At 37.3% G+C, this 21,669-nt stretch overlaps 2 protein-coding genes and 2 long non-coding RNA genes across 7 annotated transcripts in view; 2 read left to right on the top strand and 2 right to left on the bottom strand.

Annotated features, from left to right (window-relative positions):
• LOC100539248 (prostatic acid phosphatase-like) overlaps window positions 1-1,679 on the bottom strand; it is a 21,295-nt gene extending 19,616 nt beyond the window's left edge. For all 3 annotated transcript variants that reach the window (XM_010712927.4, XM_085226463.1, XM_085226464.1), the window contains exon 1: window positions 1,493-1,679. In XM_010712927.4, the coding sequence (XP_010711229.1) occupies window positions 1,493-1,606 (114 nt within the window). In that variant the 5' untranslated portion in view covers window positions 1,607-1,679. The remainder of the gene's footprint in view (window positions 1-1,492) is intronic.
• On the top strand, window positions 229-6,881 carry LOC146544152 (uncharacterized). Its single transcript, XR_014883976.1, has 2 exons — window positions 229-359; window positions 6,755-6,881. It is a non-coding gene; the product is annotated as an uncharacterized LOC146544152 (long non-coding RNA).
• On the bottom strand, window positions 4,362-21,669 carry LOC100539092 (prostatic acid phosphatase-like). Of its 2 annotated transcripts, none has more exons than XM_085226465.1 (11): window positions 21,317-21,669; window positions 19,888-19,983; window positions 16,516-16,602; window positions 15,762-15,914; window positions 14,300-14,398; window positions 12,645-12,740; window positions 11,220-11,352; window positions 10,161-10,243; window positions 9,233-9,339; window positions 8,605-8,777; window positions 4,362-6,875 (listed from the first exon to the last, which is right to left on the bottom strand). In XM_085226465.1, exons 1-10 carry the CDS (start codon window positions 21,428-21,430, stop codon window positions 8,618-8,620), a joined length of 1,128 nt encoding a protein of 375 aa, XP_085082591.1. In that variant the 5' UTR covers window positions 21,431-21,669; the 3' UTR covers window positions 4,362-6,875; window positions 8,605-8,617. The 2 variants fall into 2 exon arrangements, with proteins under 2 accessions (XP_085082591.1, XP_010711230.1); XM_010712928.3 differs by having other exon boundaries at window positions 8,605-8,774; window positions 21,317-21,668.
• On the top strand, window positions 15,361-19,813 carry LOC104911543 (uncharacterized). The gene is made up of 3 exons (XR_004160165.2): window positions 15,361-15,543; window positions 18,811-19,006; window positions 19,663-19,813. It is a non-coding gene; the product is annotated as an uncharacterized LOC104911543 (long non-coding RNA).

Here is a 21,669-nt window from a genome sequence, read left to right as displayed (position 1 = left end):
CATGTGAATTCAATCTGTGAATTTAGAAGGCAAAATTCTATTGAACAATCAGAAACCATGCCTTGAGAAAGGAGGTATATACTGATAACAAGACTGAATCTATTGTAACTTTTCAGTTAGATTGGTCAGTCTAAGAAAAAGTGTCAAAGATAAAAGAAAGACATTTAAATGTATATTTAAATGTATATTTAAAATTAAATATACAAATTTTAACATTAGTTCTGATAATTTACTTCATAAATAGATACAGTGCTATCTTTTTCTTTTTCTTTTTTCTTTTTTAGGAAAGTGGAGAAGATAGCTGCACAAGTGTCATAAAGAAGCTGATTTAGGATAGGAAGGATCTTATCTCCATAATGGTAAGCCTTTCCTGTAACTATTTTTTTTCCAGTACCATTGCTTGTTAGCACACAGTAACAGCTGCAATTCAGTAAATGCCTCATTCTCTTCAGAGAGTTAATTCTCCAAAGCATGCTTACAGCCTGAATTGACCCCTGCATCTAGCTAGTTCTCCCTTTCACCATTGAAACATTGAAGAATATTGCTATATACAGAATGTTACTGGAATTAGAGTCGAGTTCCTGCCTTCTTCAGGGTCTGATAGAGCAATAAGGCTCAGCAGGAGTAGAAACTGGTTTTTCTGGTGCACTCTGGCCTCTCTCCAAGTAGCACATCTACATAATCTAGCCAATACAGAAGAGTGGAAGAGCATCTTAAAATAAAATTCCTATTTATATATGTAAATTCAAATCCCCAAAACTTTATGTTGAAAATACTACTTTAAACTAACTATTCTTTATCAGTATATCCTTCTCATTACAAAAGAAAGCCCCAAACAATTAGAATGAAAAGGTTGTGATGTAACCTTCACCATCCAAAATACTTTATTGAATTAATCTCTCATTTACTTTAGCTATGGGGAAAACTGATGCTGAAGTACTGTCCAGTTACTTTAAAAAGAGCGATGAACCAGCACAATACAATTACAGTCTGGTTTCACAATAACTACAGTAAATGCAACACCCACCTCAGATCTCTACAGAAAATGCCCTTTTCTTAGTACACTACTATCCTGATTCAGTTATTCTGAGCAACTGCTTCCATTTTTATGGTGACTTCTATTTTGCAATTTCCGAGCACCTTATACCATCAAAAGCTTCAGCTTCCAAGCACAAAGAAGGTAGGCCACGATTGCAAGGTCTGACTATGCAACGGATAAACTAGACTTAAGATCTCTGTGCCCCTGTGCACTATGCCTCTACCACAAGGCGACGTGGTTTATTTATACTGAAAAAATAACTAGTAATTAGGAGGTGAAATTTCTTATAGCTATAGGCATTCTTATCTTAAGAAGTCTTTAAATTTAGTAAGAAAAAAAAGTTGTATTTTTAAGTCTAAAGAGAGGCTAAAGAACTGCACACCTTGTTTGACTTGACAGACATACCAAATTCCCTGCATATCCCACAATTAAATAGAAAACAAATCTACTCACTGCAACCACGAACTTCAGTTCTCTTTCTGCAGTTGCCAGCTGAAGCAGAATGAAGATAACATGAAAAGCAAAACATAGAATCCGAGATGGGTTGGGCAGCCATATCACTCCCATCCTGGCAGCAGATGAAAAAAGTACCTGGAGCTCCTGCTTGGGCTAAACAGCCAGGATGGGAGGCTGGACTTCAAAAGGGGTGGAACTGTGGCTGGTGAATTTCAAATCCAGGAGGAATGTTGTGTGACTACGCAACAAACCCCATCACTCTTTGTTTTCAAATTACTATTTACATTCCATTGAATCAAGTCATAATTTATTTCCTTTTTGTCTGTGACGTTTTTCTCTTTTGGAGTTTAAGGATGAGGCTGAAATATGAGGAGTTGCTAGGCATCAACAATGTTCTAACCTACCTGTTCTATTTCTACTTCTTAGGGCTTCGAATTTTTCCAAATGATAGCGCAGCCACAAGGATGAACTCAGAACCAAGAGCCAGGCAACACTGTTTTCTCTTTTCTGTCCAGTTAATCCTCTTTTCAACTTCCCTACCTACCTTTTTTCTCTTCTCATCTACGTTGTCTCCGCAAAATCAGAATAATTATTTTAAAGAAGACCTCATCTATCACATAAAGTGTTAAGTAAGCCTTACAGCAAGTACATTCTTCAAGCTGTTTCCTGGGCAGTTTATTTGCTCTTGGAGTGTGTTGTTTTTCTTTTCCATTGGAGTGTATCTATACTTCTGCTTTTGTAATTCATTATGCCAAATTCTTTTTTGGCCCCAATTCCCAAAGAAATTTCTTCTTAGCAGGCCCTGGAGCTCACATTTTTATTGTTACTAATTTAAGAACACTGTTTTTGACACTCAGTGGCTTTAAGCAGATTACTCAGATTGTCTCTCCTGAATTCCTCTCTATAAAATAAGACTAAGAATGACATTATTTCTAGGCATAAAGCATTTTGAAGCAAACAAACTACAGTTTGTGGAGACCTCCAAATAGAGTTCCATATATGATTAAAAGTTAAGATCATCCCCGTATTGTCTGAGTCATACCATTCCTTTCATTCTCAAATCTGTCTCAGCGTCTTCTGTTGAACTCTCTGCAGTAATATTTTCTCTTCAACAGGTACTTTAGCATTTGCCAGAAATTCTGTCCATAGGGCCCTAAACTACACTAAGCCTCAAATGTTCTCTTCTCTGAACTGTGTGAATGGCCTTACGAGTCTATTTCCCATGATGGAAGGGAGGACCACAGCTTCCAGACTTCCCCATCTCCTTCCCTCTATCCATACCCAGTATTCAGCACTCACTTGAACTTCTCTTTCCCTTCACTGTTTTGTCTCTGTTGTGTTTGGTCTCTCCTGGTGTGATGGTGCCTATGTAGGAGATACAAGAAAGTCATTCATACTTGAAGATACCTATTACTTTACCTTTCTGAAAATACATGTAAGATGATCACCTACAGTATTATTTAAGAATGCCAGTCAAAAAAGACATCTTAAGAATATTTTAAGACTACTCAAAATTCAAGAAAGGTTGCCTTAATTTTTTAATCTGTATAGATTTTTCAGTAGGTGGTTTCTAAACACTTTGGATCTAGGACTGCTTGGTTTTTGAAGTTCTTCTCATTATAAACTCTTACCAGGAAATTCATAACTCATGAGTTTCATAAGGTTTACTGTTTCATTGTGTTCCTGTGATGAGTGACTGTGGCTAATGAAGGTGAGGAGCCGTAACCCGAGAAGCTTATTATTACAGAACCCATATGGTAGCTTCACTTGAGAAATAAATATTTTTTGTGGTGTTGGATGGCATCATTTAGGAAAGCTTAACAATACAGAATGGCTGTATTTTGTAGAGAGGCTTTGCTAACAATTCTTTCAAAATGACATTTCAACCTGAAATCAAGCATATAATAAAGTTTTACTTTGTGTGGCATCATTCCTCCTTTTAGTTTATTTATTTTATTAGTGGATGTATTAGCAGACATATCTCCGGAAAATGGGCACCATAACCTAAAAAAAATCATTACGCATTGCAAAATGAAAAAAATAGCCTCTTTCCTGTGCAGTGGTTTTAAAGACGGGGTCCTGCAGGTAATCTCTAAGTATGTATTTCATTTGTAAATTTAGTTACTTGTCTTGTATTTTAATTCCAGTTTGGGATAAAGGCAGACTTCCATTTTTATTGTGCTTTTGACAGCTGTAAACTTGTCATACTTTGCAACAGCTAAATCCTTTATTTATTTATTTATTTATTTATTTTAAGGAAAAGTTGCTTCAAAATAAAACTTAAAAAAAATTATCCTGAAGTTAGTTGTTAAAATTGTCCAAGCATCGTAATGTAAATGGACTCAAACTATTTGTATAATCTATATGCTAATTTGGCTCCATGGCATATATTGTAATTATTAAATTATGGCATTTAGTGGAATTAGCTTGAGCACAATTTGTCTACTTTAAAAGCATGTACCTGTCTTGAAGGCTTGCTGAAGCATAGCTGGAGTGGCTTTGAAGCAGACTGGTTGCAAAAGAACTCACTCTTTAATGTATGGAAAGGCAACCTTAGCTAACTGCTAGCAGTGTAGCACAACACAGGCATGCACTAGGTGGAAGTTGTTGCACTGAAGACAGTCAGAGATGAAACTGCTGCCTGCATCCAGGGATTGGCAATGGAACAGCCTGTCCAGGGAGGTTATGGAGTCTCCTCTGGAGATATTCAAGACCCACCTGGACACCTACATGTGCTACCTGGTGTAGTGAACTGGCTTTGGCAGGGGGGTTGGACTCGATGATCTCTGAAGGTCCCTTCCAACCCCTATGATTTTGTGATTCTGTGATCAGTATATGTTAGAAATTTATTTTTTCTCCACAGAAATTGAAATGCTCAAGACATGTTTATTAGGTCACGTAGAAGGGAAGAAAACATGGTCCAATGATGAAACGAAAAAGGAGAACTTTCTGTTGTAGTTCTGTAAGTAGCTGGCACAGCTTGGATGCACATCTGTAGCTGAAGGGAACTACTGGAGCCAGGCTGCAGCTCCGTGGTCCCCCATCCCAGGACAAAACAGTGTGACAGAAGAAAGGTCTTTACATGGTTCTGAACATTTTGAGAGGTGGATTTGAATGAGGAAGGGGAAGAGGAACTGTAGGCTAAAGAGAATAATGAAGAATGTCTCAGCTGTGTGAGTGTTGCATCATCTGCTTGTTCAGGTCTGGGAAGCCAGCAGAAAGGTTACCCTTGCCTTTGGCGGGAAAAGAATAGCTCTTGAACTTCCACTCAAAAAATATCTGGCAAATGAAACACTGAAAACGACTCAGGCTGATACCGCTTCAGAATAATAAGAAATAGGAACAAGTACAGAATAGAAGAGAAGGTGCCTAAAATTTGGTTTTATAAACCAAGGCTATGATCTTGTAAGTATGGGGTCTTACGTTTTCCTTTCTAATTGGCTTTCTTTTGCTTTTTTAAAAATATTATTGTTGTTAAAGGAGGTGTGATGGTCAGCTTTGGCCAGGTGTGTTGGCTTTACAGTGAACCTTTCAAAGAGTTTGCACTAACTCTCCTATGAGAATGGCCAGATCTGGGAAGGCTCTCTACTGGCGACTACTATGGACATTGAGGCAATATGGAAAAAAAAAAACAACTTGATCTTTTTGCATTGGAAAGCAACTACAACTGGCTATCTCATTCTGTTCAAAAATGTTTTTATCCTTGTTTACTTGCTGCATCTAAAAGGATATAAAAGATGTTGCATTTTTTTCACTAGAGGCAGTCATTTATTTTTATCTGTATTTTTGAACCTGTTTGCTATGAAATCTAACTACAATTCTTCTCCCTAAACTGCTTCGTATGGAGGCTTAGAAAGCACAGGAATTGTTCTTTGGGCCCTGCTGAGCAGAGAGTGGGCTTTAATAGTGAGAATTCTGAAACTTAAGATTTTTGTTAGAGGGAAAAGTGATTTTTTTTTTTCTTTTTGATTCTTTTGTAGCTTATGTAGTAGCAGTTATCTGCTTCTGCTGTAGTTCTAAGAGGGGCACACAGTTTATGGGCTTAGCCTGCATTTTCAAAGTCAGGTCCAAGGAAAAGAATGGCAAAATTCTTTGTAATTCATTTTCATCTGTTACTCTCTTTCTTTTTGAAGTGACTTGTGGGCAACAAGCTTCATATATCCTCTGTAAGAAATTAAAAACAAACCTAGTTTTTCAAGCAAAGAAATGTCCACTGTTGTCAAAAGTTAGCTGCATCTGATGGTTCTAATCCAGTGTTCATGATAATGCCACAAATTGTTTTTGAAATAGCAGTATTAGAAAATAAAACGAGTGAATTATTGCCCAGCACATTCTGAATGTTTTAAATAGCACAAAGCTGCGGAGTCTTTTGTGTTGTTAGTAGGATCTTTCTGTTAACATCAAGAACAACATGGACTGACAAAATTCTCTGAAGCACAGACTTTATGTTATCAGAGCAGAGTACATTATCAAGGTAACAGAACAAAAGGAAGGTGTTTGTAAAGCTATTTGAAATCACAAATGATTTTTCTTTCAAAGTTGACACTTAGCCTTTCTATCTTTTCGGAAAAGACACAATGACTCAGTATGTGAAAGCCATATTGGGTCAACAAATCGCCTGCCACGTCTTTATGACAGCCAGACTGATTGTTTGTTGGCTGCTTTTAGGTGTAGCCTCATGGTCCATTATTTTCATAACTCTCTTCTTCCTTCTATATACAGGTGTAATATTTGTGTATAAATACAAAGAAAAAAAAAACACTCATCCCGCTCCCTGCACACAAAGCAAGACAAGTATTCCCTAAGTAAACAACCATTATTGTTATTTTTGTAGCTTCTGAGATCTGTTTGTGTAAAATAGTTATTTCTTGAATAGTATAAAGTATGAGGAAACTGGAATGACTCCCCAGTCGCTGGCTCCTTCTGGAGCACTGCATCTCTCATCAGTTCCGGAAGTTGTCCCAGTCTTCAAAAGGGAACAACACTCCTTCAGAAGTATTTTCCAGTTTTGCTCTATGTTAAGGCTATAGCCCTTCAAAACACTTTAATTTACATTATGTTCTTGAATTAGTCCTGTCAAATCACTTTGCAATAAACAAACCTAGAAAAAATAATCAATTTCACAATACACTTGGGTTTCATAGTTTATAAAAGAAAGCCACTGTTAAGGACAGGTAAGTTACTGCTTTCTGTCATTTTGCTTTGCTGTATTGATGAATGTTTTTTTGTTTGTTTGTTTGTTTGTTTGTTTTCTGATAGAGATCAGGAGACTGTTGTTCATAATGATGGAAGTTAATGAGAAATTTCAGACTGTAGTAACATCACAGTGTGGGAGGAACTGTTTTGAAAGCTAATCACGCTGAATTTCCTGGAGGCACACCTAAAGGTAAGACAAAATGAGAGAATCTTTCTTAGCATATAACCTTGTTCTCAGAAGACATGCCAAATATATCACTACTACTTGAAGAAGCCGGTAGGTCATACTAAGTACAAAAGAGCTGTCAGTTTTGCTTCCATTTGGATGGAAATAGGATGGAAGTAGGAGAAGTCTTTTGAAATTGAGAGCTGATCCACACTGAAAATTTCCAGACAAATGAGTGCAGAGAAATGCTTTATCTCCTCCACAAATATATTGAGCAGTCTTCACTTCCTGTGTTCCATGCTGTGGTCATCATCATGTGAAAGAACTTGGCTCTGATTTATACCACTCAAACATTGCTACTGCCATCCGGTGTGACCTGTATTAGCAATGCTTTCCTAATCCCTGTATTTCCCTATACTGGGGTCATAAGTCATCTCCATGAGCATTCAATTAGGCATATTTTGGGAACAACTCCATGTTTGGGAAATGGCGTCTCCATGTAGAATAACCATGTAATATTTACTGAGCTCAGTCACACCCTTCTGTTTCTCAAATGCTTAGATGCTTATACAGTTAAAGTATTAACAGTTGCATGAGCAAAGGACAATATTTGATATGATTTTCAACAAATTTGGAAACTGGGTAAGGCAGTGAAATTGCTGTTGTAGTGTAGGTGTAAGCGTGATCTGTAAACTCTTTGTGTTACTGCTCAGTTTAGTTTCCCAGTGTTACACACCAACTGGTCCAGCATAGCTGCATCAGTTGAGAATCAGTTCTACATTTCATTACTGCTCACATTGATTTAGCACGGAATGGTCCCTCTGAGACCTTCCTGAGCTGTGCAGGCTGTGGGGCAGTGTCCAGGAGACTGCTTTTTCCCAGATTCTGCTCGTGTCTAAAACTTCCTGCAGGGAAAGAGGTATGAACCCCAAAATTAGGAGCTGATCCCATCAATTACTGAGACAGAATCATACTGAACCAGGATAGAATATGGGCAAGTGTCAGATTTTGATACGACAATACGCAAGTATTTTTATTTTTAGTCCATATGCGTTTTCAGCATTCAGGATTACCAATGAAAGCAGTTGTGAGTGGTGATGCTGGACTTGGTGTAAAAGCCATTTAACTTTTACTGAAGTAAAATTTGAGAATTGAAGCAATGCTCAACTTTTGTGTTAAACTTGAAGGCTAAACATTTGGGTTTGCCCCATCATCAGTACTCAAAAAGGAAAGTTAGAAAACGTAATATGGAGAGACAGCCAAACTACTAGGAAATGCATTAGTACTGCCAATATGTATCTGTATATTTGACATTCTGGTAAGTACTAGTTTGGTATACTATTCAATATTCATCTGTTTTGATCTCTGAATGTCTTCTAAAATCAAAAGAATGCATGGCGATGTTAATTAGCTTGGACAAATACTCCAACTGTAGAATTAATTAACACAATTCAGTCCATTTGGATTTGCTTCTTCAGGAACTGAAAGTATTTTTGGCTGTGCTAAGATCAGTTGAATCAAGAAAAAAAAAATAGGATCCTAACATATAATCAGCTTTGATTCCATTTCAAGTTGAGTGAAGTTAGATAAACATATCAATGGAGTAAAAATTTTGGCCATGGATAAAATTTTGTCTTACTGAATCTGATTTTCTTTCATTTCAGACCAGATTGTTAAGAAAAAGATTCAAATGAGCTCTTGGTTTCAAATCCTGACCTTAATTTTGTCCCCCAAATATGTAACTTACCTCATTTTATGGCCTATATCCTACATTCTCTTGTCCAATGTTGTATGAGGACTGGGGAGACCAAGTGAGTAAATCTCTCTAGTGGACAGCGAAAACTGCAGCCAGGGAGAGTAAGAGGGTGGGGATCTCTCAAAGTATTATTCCGATAGTACATTTCTATGGTGTATTGCCTGCTTAAAAATACAGAATTATCAAAATAAATTTAGGTATGTGAAACCACAGAGATCTTCCACGTTATAGTGATTATACTCTGAGATGAAGCTTATTTGTCTTGCTAATAATATGCATCATTAATACTCTGGAGAGATCTTCTTAAACAATAAATGGTTAGTATAATTTGCATGTAGATTGTCTTACTGATAGAGAGCTGAGGAGTTAAACAGATAAAGAAGGTATATTAAAGCCCACAACCCTAAAGGAATAATAGAGAAAGATCTTAGACTGCAATGATGTGGTTCTGCTGCTGTCAGTAATTGCTAAATTGAGTCTAATTATAATAATTAAAATCAATCTATGATCTTTTTCTGTGTGATGAACCCTGTGTATCCAGTCCAGTTAGTCTGGGGTAGCAATAGATTTTTTTAGGCAAAATAAGTATACGCTAGCAGTACAGCTTGCAGATACTTGCCCATTTTTTTCCTGGTAGAGTTCAAAGAAATGACAAGCACTGTAAGGAGGCAATTTCCCATTGAAAACATGAAGTGCCATCTGTAAGGCAACAATGGTGGTTGCATGCTGTAAATAGAAAAGAAAAAAAACCCCACCATTAAAGGGCTACTCAAAATCACTGCACGTAACTATTACTTAATAATAAGTTCAGTACATTATCTGTACACTTAATATTACTTATGTGACTTCATTAATACTTGCCCTCTGCAGTGATTAACAAGCACTGTCCTCTTCTGGCTGTACCAACTGAAATGCTGCATGTACAAAGTATGCATATTTCAATATTAAGAAGTATTAGGCATCTGTAGGTCTTACTGAACTTAGAAGGAGTTGTGAAAACTTCTTTTAATAAGAACTGGTGATTTTTCTTGTTAACAGAATTTGAAATCTGAAAGGTATTTGGATGATATGTATATTATACAGCTCATGATCAAATTGCAATTTAGGAATAGAAGCTTTTTACTCAGAGCAGTCTCAGAATTCATTTCTCTATGAGAGTGTCTGCACATTCTAAACAAAAACGTAAGGTCACCGTTGAGTAATTGCTTTCATAATACCTTCAAAAATAACAAACTTTAACTTTTTTTTTTTCACTTTTACATCTGAAAAAGACATAGGAAGCAGGAAGTATGTTCCTAAATTATCTTTGTTTTTTTCAGTTCTCTGCTGAATCAAAACAATACGGTTCTGAAATAAGCTATGTCATCAGGTGGAAAATGGAGGTTGCAAAATAGTCTCCTTTCATTACAGAATGAAAACAATCCAGTGGTATCTAAGGTTAACCAAATAAAAGTGCTTGTATCTGTATTTCATGCAGGAAATGAAGCTGCATGGCTTTCACTGTATTTAATAACTGCAGAAAGAGAACTTAAAGAAAAAGGACTCACCGCAGAATATATAATCATTTTTTGATGGTGTGAAGGCTTTCTAGCATCTGACATATGCTTTAGGATAGTTTTTAAAAGAAGACCTGAAAGAAAATAAGTAAGCACCAACAATGACTAAGATGCTTGTGTTAATGTTTATATCACTTTGTAATATTTGAACATAATCTTTCTTTAACTGCATCAGAGTTATTCTATTCAGCTTAAAGAATTTGTGCAGAATGCCCTGGTGTTATCTTTTATCTGAGCAGTGAATCTGAACCTGTGTAAAATGTTTCTGCGACCCCTCATAGCTTCTACAGCAATTACATTAGCATAAAATTGGAATTTTCCAGGAGTTAAAATTCTAAAAAAGAGAAGTGTATATGCTAGTAGAATGAAACATATCTATTATCTTCATCTACTGGCATACTTTTTAATAGCAATTGGTAGTAAAGCAAGAGGAGAGGTTTTAATTTCGTGCTTAGTTTTGTATGTTGGAGCTCCATAGAGGCAAACAAGTTAATCCTTGCTTATATGTGAGTTGTCTTTGTAGCTTACAGTACCTGATTGTAGAGTGGCAATATAAAGCAAAAATGAGGCCAAATGGTTGACAGTAGATGAATGGAAGACAAATAAGTGATTAAAAAGGTTTTAACTATCTTAAAATTTCAGCAACTATTTGCTGAACAGAATAATAAAGCCCAGAATACTCTCATTTTAGTATACCCAGTAATGGAAAAGGAGGACTTAGGAAGCAAAGTTACCATTCTAGAGATTATTACAGACAATATTTTGAAAGTTAAGCATGCTGGCTTACATTAAATTCAGAGTTGATTCAGTTCAGCAGAATCTGTATATTACTTTGAGTTTCTTATACAGCATAACCAGAGTGCTCCAGTTTAATGTTGAATTAGGATGTTTGTGATTCACATCCTTACCATCTCTCTTCTCATTAATCAAAATCTTTTAGTACCAATAGCGAATATCTACGTCATAGCATCTTTTAAAGCCATGTTTATTACACGTTTTCTTCTTTCCCATTGTACTATTGATTTTAAATGGGGTTAGAATTTTGCTTACCTCCCTGCAAACGTGATTTCTGTATTTGTTTGTGGAACCCAAATTCCGCCTGCAATAACAATTCTGAGAGCTTTATCAGCTTGGTCCTGATACCCTGAGTAGCCCAAGCAGGTAAAGTGTAATTGTTAATATCCTACAGTGAAGAAAGAAAACATGATGATTTTCTTGTCGGTTCCCACTGCTATTTATTTATTTATTTATTTATTTTTGGTACAAAATGCATATTGGAACAGATTTGGAATGTTTTTTCTCAAATAATGTTTTTCTGTATTTTGCATTTAGAGAGCTGTGGAATTCTTATTTCTGACATACCACTGCTTAAAACAAATCTGAAGGGCAGTATTCAACAACAGGAGGAAATATAATACTGAAAACTATTACATAAAAAGCAAATGGCACTATTTATGCCAATTGCTAATGTAGCTGTAGGTTGCAAAAATTTCACCTTGTGACTCTTCTTCAACCATCTACTGGAATTTATCCCAAAATCTTTACTGAAACAAATGCTATAGGGATATCAAGATTTAAGGCTTGGCATCTTTGGACCAAGATCCATCAATTAAGTAAGAACATATATAGCTGTAATTTGGATGTAGTGAAGAATGATGTATGTCTGTAGACTTTAAAACACCTACTTATTCCAGCTGTGCTGGCTGCTGATGCAATCCTCTAGCTAGAATATAATGGATTCATTTTTTGTTTTGGGAAACAGTCCAAGAGAAATTAATGGTGCTGGTTGCTAAATTAAGAGCATTCAAGGTTTTTTTCACATCCCTGTCAGAGATACCATTCTGTGAGACCCATATACCTGTGACAGTTGTGTACCAGAACACCCCTTTTGTTGTAAAAATCTGTGCTTCTTTGTGATGTGTGTGGTCCATTTGCTTGGAACAGGCTCCCAAGGTTTGCACAAATAATCTTTTGTGTCATTTCAGTGGCTGCTTAATTCCTGAAAATGACCATAATGGACTACATGCAACTTGGGCCTTATCATACAAATTGCGTAATATCTTTGTGGAGGCATGTTTATGTTGTCTTTGCCAAAAACAAGTTTTACACCCATGCAATCTTTGTGATGGGGTTCAGAGGAGTAACAAGACAATTTTATCCAAAAGTATGCTTTTGCTTAAGTGTGCATGTGCAATCACTAATGAGATGTTGCATTTGGTAGGCCATTGGTTTGTGTTTGTTACGGTGGTAGATGACCCGCAGCATCCTCACACAGTCACAGCTGGATATTCAGCTGTGAATTTGGTGTAGGATAAGTGTTCTGAGGAAGGAGCTGAAAATAATCTGTGATTCAAAAGAATGGGAAATACAGATTTACCTTATTCTGAGTTTTTTCAAACCATAGAAATAAAAGCTAAGATTGGTTTTGATAAAGTGTTTATATTGGGCCTTGGAAATTTTCTTTGTATTATTTACCTCATATTGTAAAGTGTCAGAGATCCTCAAAATTTTTTCACTGTTCAATTTCTTCAGTGGGTATCCAGTGTGAGAGGCTAAAAACTTGAGAAAAGACTGGAATACAAAAAAGGAAACTTGTATGTTGCACATTTTCTACATCATTTTTACACACTTCCATAGTACACAGTAATTTTTAGAAACAACATAGTCTTTACATTTGGTGCCTAAGCACTGTACTGTTTGGTGGAACTCACAGGCAGGCAGTTACTACCTGTTCACGTGGATCCTTTTTCATCCTGCACGCTCCACATGTTTTCATAATCATCTGGCAGACACAAAATCAATGCTTGCACAAAAATTTATTAAGAGCTTGTGAAACCTGGCTGTCATCCTACTTTTTAGCTATGGCCTTCCTTCCCCTTCTACATCTCAGGTACAGGGATATATATGTTTCATGTTGCTTCTTGAGTTGTCAAATGCATCGCTTCTTCATTCCTACCTTGGCACCTGTCTTAGTTACAACCCCATCTACTGTTTTAGTGCTAAAGACACCTACTGATCTGAGGATCTAGACATAGGATCACATAGTAACACTGGAGAGATTATGATATCGATCAATGAAAGAAGATGCATAAACCAGGAAAACTTAAATATGCTAATTTATACCACTAGTTTTCATTAGGGAAGAAAAGAAATAAAAGTTTTCTTTTAGGCTGAAAAGAGAATACAGCCTATTCATCTGAAATAAGGATGGTAATCTGAGTCTAAGTTTAAAGTACAGAAATAGTTTATGCTTGGTGGGAATGTTCAAAAGTGGGTAGAATGGATCCAGATATATGAAGAAATCTGGCAGAATCCAAGAAATGTTCAATAGAAGTATGATAAACAGAATTACTCCAACATTGGTAATGAGTAGCAGGGAGGCCTACTGTAAATTTGCTAAAACAGGGAATTATGATTCACATGATTCTAACGCCTAGATGCAGAGCCAGAGGTAGAGGGCTGTTTAGGTGATTAAAGATTATAGGAAAACAGGTGAGTATGATAATGCCATTTTGATTAAACCCACAAAGAAGAAACTTGCAGAAGAATATGAGAGTGATTACATACTCATGGCAAGTAATTTGATGTCAGTGAAAGAAAGGAAGGGATAACTTACAGATGCAGGAATGTAATATAAGTAAGTATCTAAGTGAAGACATTAGGTGTGAGGCATGAAAAGGTATTGAGGAAAACATTGGGACTATTATAAAAAAACTGTGTAACTGAGCAGAGAGAATTTTGTGGTAGTATCTGAACTAGCAAGGCGTTACACAGTCAGAAACATCAGAGGAGTTGCTAACATGAAACTGAATAGAGACAATTATTGAAGTGAGGTACTGATCTGATCTGAGTTTCTGTTTTCTGTGCTCTACTAGAAGGTAGGTGTAAAGTTTTCTTTTTGAAGGTAGTCAATCATTTATCTTTTCTGACTTGCAATTTTCAGTTGGTGGGGATGGTTCAATCTACATGGCTCATAATATTGTAGTTTGGGTATGTTGCATACACCCACTTTGAAGATTACATACCTGGAAGGAGCATTCTGATTGCCATTTTTAAACATACTTGTTAGATCATGTTGCCAAAAGTAGAACATTTTAAATTGAAGATTTACAGAAATTAAAATACTTTACCCTGTACTGCTTGAGCTGCTTCTGGAAATCTCTTGTTGCAAAGGTTTCTCTCAGAAGCTCATTGTATTTTGGGCAGTGTGAGAAAGGTACATATAGCAACTGAAAAATGAAATTGCAAAATATTAGTTAGGCAAGATTCTTCTTGTTCTTGTTCAACACAGCCTTGGAAGACTGCTGTCCTGATTGGCTGCTCTAATTAAAACAAGCTACAAAATTATTTGGGAGTGTTCTTTTCTTGGATATTCATCTACAGGACCATAAGAGTCATATTGATGACTACTTAGAAAATAATCTTTACATGTTTAGAGGAGTAGTAGGTTCAGCAGATCAAAGTTAAAGGAGTCATCTACAGAAGACTGAATTTGTCACTTGGCAGAAGAATAACACAAGCCCTCATGTACTGCTTTGTGCTTGGCTTCCCCAGAGATGATTTCACTCACTGTGTTCAGTCTTTCTTTAAACATTCCGTCATCTTTCTACTATGAATTACCATGCAGCAGGTGGACTGCAGTAAGAGTCTTTGTGCATACTCAGCTGTATTAAGTAGACTTAATACAGTTCCATTTACTTCAGCTAAATCAAAAAACTGGCTAAGTTTCTATAACTCATCTTTCCTTTGACAATGAGATATTGTTAGTGTTTTGGTTTTTTTTTTCTTTCTAATATGCTCTTTGTCCTTTTTCCAGAAAGAAATCTCTGTTTATATAACCGGGCAGTTAAAAGAGCTTTTAAAAAGAACTTGGGAGTCCTAAAGGGATAATTAACTGAGAAAGCTTCAGAGCAGTTCCTCAGTCTTTTTAGAAACACAATCTATGTCTTCCAGAGGGTAAGAAAGAATTTCTGAAATTATAACCATAGTTCATGAACAGGCATAGCTTTACCAGTTAATAAATGATGGACACTTGTCTTGGGTAGAAGGACATATGTGGTCTCAATCTTACATGTATAAGCAGCAAAAATTAATACAGTCAAAAGACAAGTAGTAAAAAAAGTAGGAAACTTGTATTTATGACTATGATTTGTTTGATTTGTTTATTTGATCCCCTAGGCATGAGTGAGGTGCAGTATCTGCTTGCTGAGTGTGACAGTGGTGTTGATGCTGACCAGGTGATGTCGACTGTTTGCTGGGGTACTACCATCTGTGGTGGTGTCAGAGCATCTCCTGACTCTATACCAATCTGCATTCATGCACAGGAAGACATGCACCTCCATATCTTCCATATTCAAGCTCTCATCACTCTGAGGTGAGAACTAATGCTCCATGTCCCTGTTCAACCAAATTCTCCATCACAGATTGCGTTAATTAGATTTCTACACAGCATAGTATTCCTTTCTGCCTGATGCTTGTAATTATTATAGCTTTCATTGTTGTTGCTCTGCCCTTTTTTAGGCTCCTACATCTCACATGCTAGATATTTTGCTAATGATCAAGGGAAAACAAGTGCTTGTAGTTTATACTCACATTATCATGTGACAGTGGCACTGTGTGAACTGGAATCGGCTGCCAAAGGATTCTGGGGTTCCAAATGTGTTCCTGTGTTGGTGGATACAGCCCAGCAAGAGTTGCCTGAGCGCTCATAAGCGTTTGATCACAGTCAGTGCTCTGAACATAAATCTGAAGGAAGAAAGGAATTTTATTTATTTATTTATTTAAGGTAATCTCTCCTGTTAAGTCTCTTCTCTTGATAGAAAAAGAAGGGATCTAGTACTGCGCTGAGTAAATTGGCATTAGAACAGAGTGGGATAAAGAAGGAAAAAAGGGAGAAAGAAGGAAGCTGAAATAGGGCCTTGGAAAAAAACTTGGGTGGACAGGAGAGTGGCAGCTGCTCCCTTAGGAGTCCTAGTGAAAAACATAAAGCTACCTTCATTTGATCAAACAAATTAGGACATAATGGATGCACTGAGCAACTGGAAATGAAAACTAAGCTCTGTCTGTGCTGTAAATGGAAAAGTATAGTTTGAAATCTCCAACACAGATATTCTGCCATACAACAATGAGGTATCTGAGCCTCTTATACAGCCTTAAAAACCTTGTGCATGGTTTTTGGCTTACCATCAGGCTCACTCAAAATTGAGCCACATCTTCAGGGATAATTTGAAATCACATTCAGTTCAGTAGATTACCTCCAAATGTACCAAGTTCAGATTCTCACAGATCCAAGAAGTCCTATCAACATCTTCAAAAAAACATCCTCCCTTCCAGATCCAGTACTTGCCTCAGACCGTTTGTAAACAACACTCAGGAAATAGGAATATCTTCTCCGCATATACTGTCCAAGCTCATACTGTTGCTGTATGCCAAACTGTAGAAATAACAGAATAGTGTGAGAGCCTCAAGAAGTGTTTTGTGCATGTATTCTTACAAACCAAAAATTATAAGAGGTTTCATAAAATGTTTCATTTGTAAAGGGAAGATGGAAAGAAAGGAGAAAAATGGAGTAAAGTGGCAGTACTGGAACTTCAGCTTTATTATTTTCTTATTTGCAATGTGAAATGTTCACTATATGAACATAGTCTCATTAATACTCATTTTCTTTAGCCATGAGAAAAAAAAAGTAGAGAAAAGATGTTTGCACTCAATCTAGATTGCATGCAAATGAAGATCGTTACTCTCTGTCTCTGAAACTGACATCTTAATAAGTTAAGCTGAAATTCAAATCTTAATGACAAAAAATCAGAATCTCCTGTGCATCTGGCTATAGTTTAGGTAGATGCAGCATTCTGCAAAGGGATTTAATAAAGAAATACCATATCTGTAACAATCCTAATGCATCTATTGTAGGCAAAGGATTGCATTTATTATCCTAGAAAGCCTGAATTCTTGCTGAGTGAATTCTAAAGAAGGTAAGGGTTTAGAGCACTTCATTACAGAGGCATGGGAGTTTACATTATTTAAAAGAGATTATAAAGGAAAATGCAGTATTTATACTAAAATACATGTATATAAACTAGCCAGGAGTGAACTAGAAATTGGAAGGACCATCTGGGCTAAAGTTCAAGAGCAACCTTTCAGTGACAGCAATGGAAGCAAAAATAACTGAGCAGTTCAAGGGCAGATCTTGCTAAACATATGAACCTGGATTGTATGATGTGGCTTTTTGCCATGGCAAAGGCATGGATTTGATTACTTAGAAGGTTCTTCTTATTTCTGTGCTATAATTGTGAAAAAGAAGCTACTAATTAATTCCGTGAATGCCATCTTCACAATAGGCCTCACCATAAAGGTCATCTCTATATTCATCAGTAACAGACAAGATACATCTTCCTGACAGATGCAGTTTTGCATTTTGCTTTTCAGAAAGCCATGCGCTTGTTTATCCAAACACACAAGGCAACTGAGGGGAAGGGTTACTTAAAGTAGGTACAGACGTGTCCTAACAAAGCTGTATGGTTTCTGCTCAGTTCCTGGCTCACAGCAATAGGGTGCAGACACAGCAACCACCAGACTATGAAGGCAGGTTCAGGATATGAATGCCACAGAGTATCACCAGAGATTCCACATGGAACCTACATTTTTGGCTTGTGCAAGATCTTCCCCTCCAGAAAGACTGAAAATTCGGAATAGAAGACTGAGTCCTACATGCGCCTGGGTACTTTGGTGCAATGTTAATTGTTAACTACAGTCTAAAACTCTTGATTCTTGGTTCTAGCCTGAATATATCTCCAGCTTTCAACTACTGGATCTTGCAACCTTTTTGAAGGACATATTCTCTGCCATCACAAATCTTATTCTCAGTAAGATAATCACCAATAAAATTGAGTCAATTACTTAATCTCTGTGTTAAACGAGATAGATGGCAGTTATCTCACAAACAAAACAGGTTTTCTAGCATAAGAATTTTCGTAGCTCTTTAGTGAACATTTTCCAGCTTACTATTATCATTTTGTAGAATCATGACATGAGAATCATATGCAGTGTCCCTGTAATGGTCTCATGGTTGTGATCTTTTTACTTGTACTTCGTGTTTCCTAGCCTAAATGGAAGTATATTCAACTTTGCTCACGTAACCATTACTTTGCACTGGGATCTCAGGTATGGTGATTATTCACCGCTTCACAGTCCTCTTCTGAGTCATAAGATCATAGGGTAATTCAGGTTGAAAGGGACTTGAGGAAGCCTCTGATAGGACCTCCTGCTCAGAGCAGTCAGAGGTCAGACCAGGTTACTGAGGGCATTATCCAGAGTACCAGGCATGGTCTATGGCTTGTATATCTGTTTGCCTCTTTCAGTTGTTGGAATTGTGCATCTAGTTTCCTAAGGTATATGCTCGTCTTAAGCTTCTGCCTCAGCTTGTCTGTGTTGCTAAACCCCGATGCCTGGGTCTTAAAACCTCTCAGAGCTTACATAGCCTGAAGCATGCTGGCATGTTGTGCTGAACTTGCATTACGTACATATGAAGTGCTTGAGTCATAGCTGAGTTAATGCATAGGAACACCTTTGAAACATTCTTTGTTGCTTTCTGCTTTTGAACGAGCTTTGCTGCCACAACTCTTACTCCTTTTTCTTCAAGGGAGATGGGGTGAGAGGAAAACAGGCCTGACCTTGCCTCAGAGATTGCTACATCCTTCTGAGAATGGAGTGGAGGAGGAGCCTCACGTGCAGCTTGCTCTATCCTGACTTTGTTGGAGACCTGGCCAGTAACAAGTTCTTCCAGGAGAGAGAAACACACTCATTGTGCTGGACCTGCTGGTGTCCACAAACTGTTGGTGAGCAAACTTACTGTGCAGACACCTCTCAGAGGCACACACTCAGCCTGCAAACATAGGTCACAGTCTGTGAGCATACACACAATAGCTGTTTTTTTTCTGGTCCTTTCGGGCTTTTGGCACCTCAAAATCTCTTCAGTGAGGCTGCCTGGTTTCCACATCCTGGACAAACGACTTGGGCATTTTTCCATGTAAATGGCATAACTTGGAGGAAAAGGAATGGAAGCACAGACACAGTAGAAAATGCTGATGGGAGCAGAGCAGACATAGGGACACCCCCTAGTGTCCCTGTATTCCTTCGAAGCCTTATAGCACAGGAGCTCACCCTTTGTACCATTTACGAGAAGAGGCATCTGATACTAATAACAGTTAATGGAGAAACACAGTTTCTGCAGCTGAGATCTGCTGTTGCTTGATTTGCTGCCAGTTAAGACCATCAGCTGATACTGGCATACTACCTCAATTCCACTTATATCCCTCTAACACCTAAACCAGCTGAGCTTTAAATCAACTTTCCCTCGCACAGCATGAGAGACATTTTTGCTAATACTGATCTTAATAGTTCACAAGCTAGGAAGCACTCCTACCCATCAGAAATTGAGGGTGGTTGTGAGCACTTTCACCACGTTGGGTTAAGGTGATGTGTTTGATCTCAGGTGAATTGCCAGTGCCTGGCTTCTCTCCGTAAACCCCAGTCTGCAATCAGACAACTCAGCATGCCCTGGTGTTGGACTCAGTGTCTTCGAAATCAGTGACTAATCACAGCTTCCCAGTAAGTTCTATTTACAAGAGATCTGCATATGGCAACTTAACAGGGATTGTTTCCAAGTTAAAACGAAGTGCTAAAAACCAAATATATTTCTGTATGTCAACAAACACACCTTGGTAAGCTGTCCGTATCCATGCTGCCTTGCAATTTCTTTGTGCTTGTCAGTTGGAAAAAACTCCTGTGGGGTATGATCGCCATGGTGAAACACCTGATAAAACAGATGGAATTCCCTTCATATTACAGGTCTATTTATGGTGGGTGTAATAGTGCAGACCCAACAATTATGCCATGACAGCGAATACTGTAATAACACATACTAAACGTATTCACTATACTCTGTGCTTTAGATAGTAGTGGTAGATACTGTCTAGTAGGTACTATCTAGTTCTACAGTACCTGCTTGATTTATTTAGATAGGTGTAACTCCCCTTTTTTAGTTTGCACGTTATAAAAATTTTTAATTTTTAAATACATTTTAGAGAGGTTTTATGTATTTTAGGAGGTACAGACTACAGCACTGACAAAGAGAAAACAAACGTAAATAATTTTCTGGGAATATTAGAACATTAACATTTTGTTGGGACTGAGAGCTCAGAAGAAAGAAAAATAAACTGCTGTTGGAGATACAGTTTCTGTGGCAGAGTGCTGCTAAGCACTCTATTTTGGCACAAATTAGCTCTAAAAAGCCATGTGCTATCTTTTACACCAAAAGGGGTGAAGAAAGTGTTATTTATCATCTAAATACAGGCTAAACTGTTACTTTGAAAACACTGAACACGTTCTGAAATTTCCCTTCATACAAAAGATACATCTGTAAAGGTACATCAAAATTTTTCATTCCTGTGATGGATTCTCTCCAACATTATTCTTGTACGTATATGTTGTATCATCCTAAGATTTTACCACCAGATTTTTATTTATTTATTTGTCCAAGTAGGGGAAATTAATTGAAAACTATAGGAAAAAAAATGTGCTGATAACTTATATTGCCTGTGCAATACTCAGAGCAAACCACAGTCAGGCCTCATGCAAACAGCAGTACATCATAGTCATTGCAAGTAGCTTTCATTTTACAGCAATGGTTCTATGTTGTGTATTCAATACTACTGTATGCTTGTCTGGCTTTCACACAGTGAAATCTGATTTGCTTGTTAATGCAGTGAAAACAGAGGAAGAGTAAAAATTCTTCCATGGCAAAGAGTATTCTTGAAATCCATAGAAATTTAGTTATGAAATCCCATTTTATATTTTAAAAATACTGCTGTGCAACTCTTCTCTTATTGCTATATAAAAAAAGACATGCCATTGTTCCAGAAAGTTACTTTCAACCAGGACTGCATAAAAGAGATAACATTATAAAATGTTATTTATAATTGGGGATTGTTCTTTGTACGATGCCATAGTGGATTCTAAGTATGCAGTAAACACTTTGGTATTCACATATTCACAAATATCCCCCCCTCCCCTACACACACACACAATCCAGACCATAAGAAGAGTGACAGTTTTTAAGTCCATTTGTCCACGAACTATATACTTACTACAGACACAAACTTCAGTTTTCTTTTTGCTGTGGTTTGGTGAAGAAAGATGCAGAAGAGGCAGAATGTGAAACACAGACTCCAGATTCCGCACACCAGCTGCCTTGATCTCATCCTGAGGGTAAGTAGCTTCCAGGTATTTTGCACACCAAGGAAGGCCCCTGGCTGGACGTGGTGCTACAGTAGATATGTGGCTGAGGGAGGAGGAGTTGGCTGTGCTTAATGGAGTCTGAAACTGTGATCTCCCCTCCTCCTCCCTTTTCTACTTTGTTGGGTCAGTGTTGTTCTGCAAATTCATACAATGAAAATTGTATTTTGCACATGCACTCAATTTCTGAATCCTGTGTATAACG

Source organism: Meleagris gallopavo, chromosome 6 (genome assembly GCF_905368555.1).
Source record: "Meleagris gallopavo chromosome 6, MGAL_WU_HG_1.1, whole genome shotgun sequence".
NCBI classification, from domain to species: Eukaryota; Metazoa; Chordata; class Aves; order Galliformes; family Phasianidae; genus Meleagris; species Meleagris gallopavo.
Note: the sequence above shows the minus strand (reverse complement) of the source record. Positions and strands in the feature narration are given on the sequence as shown.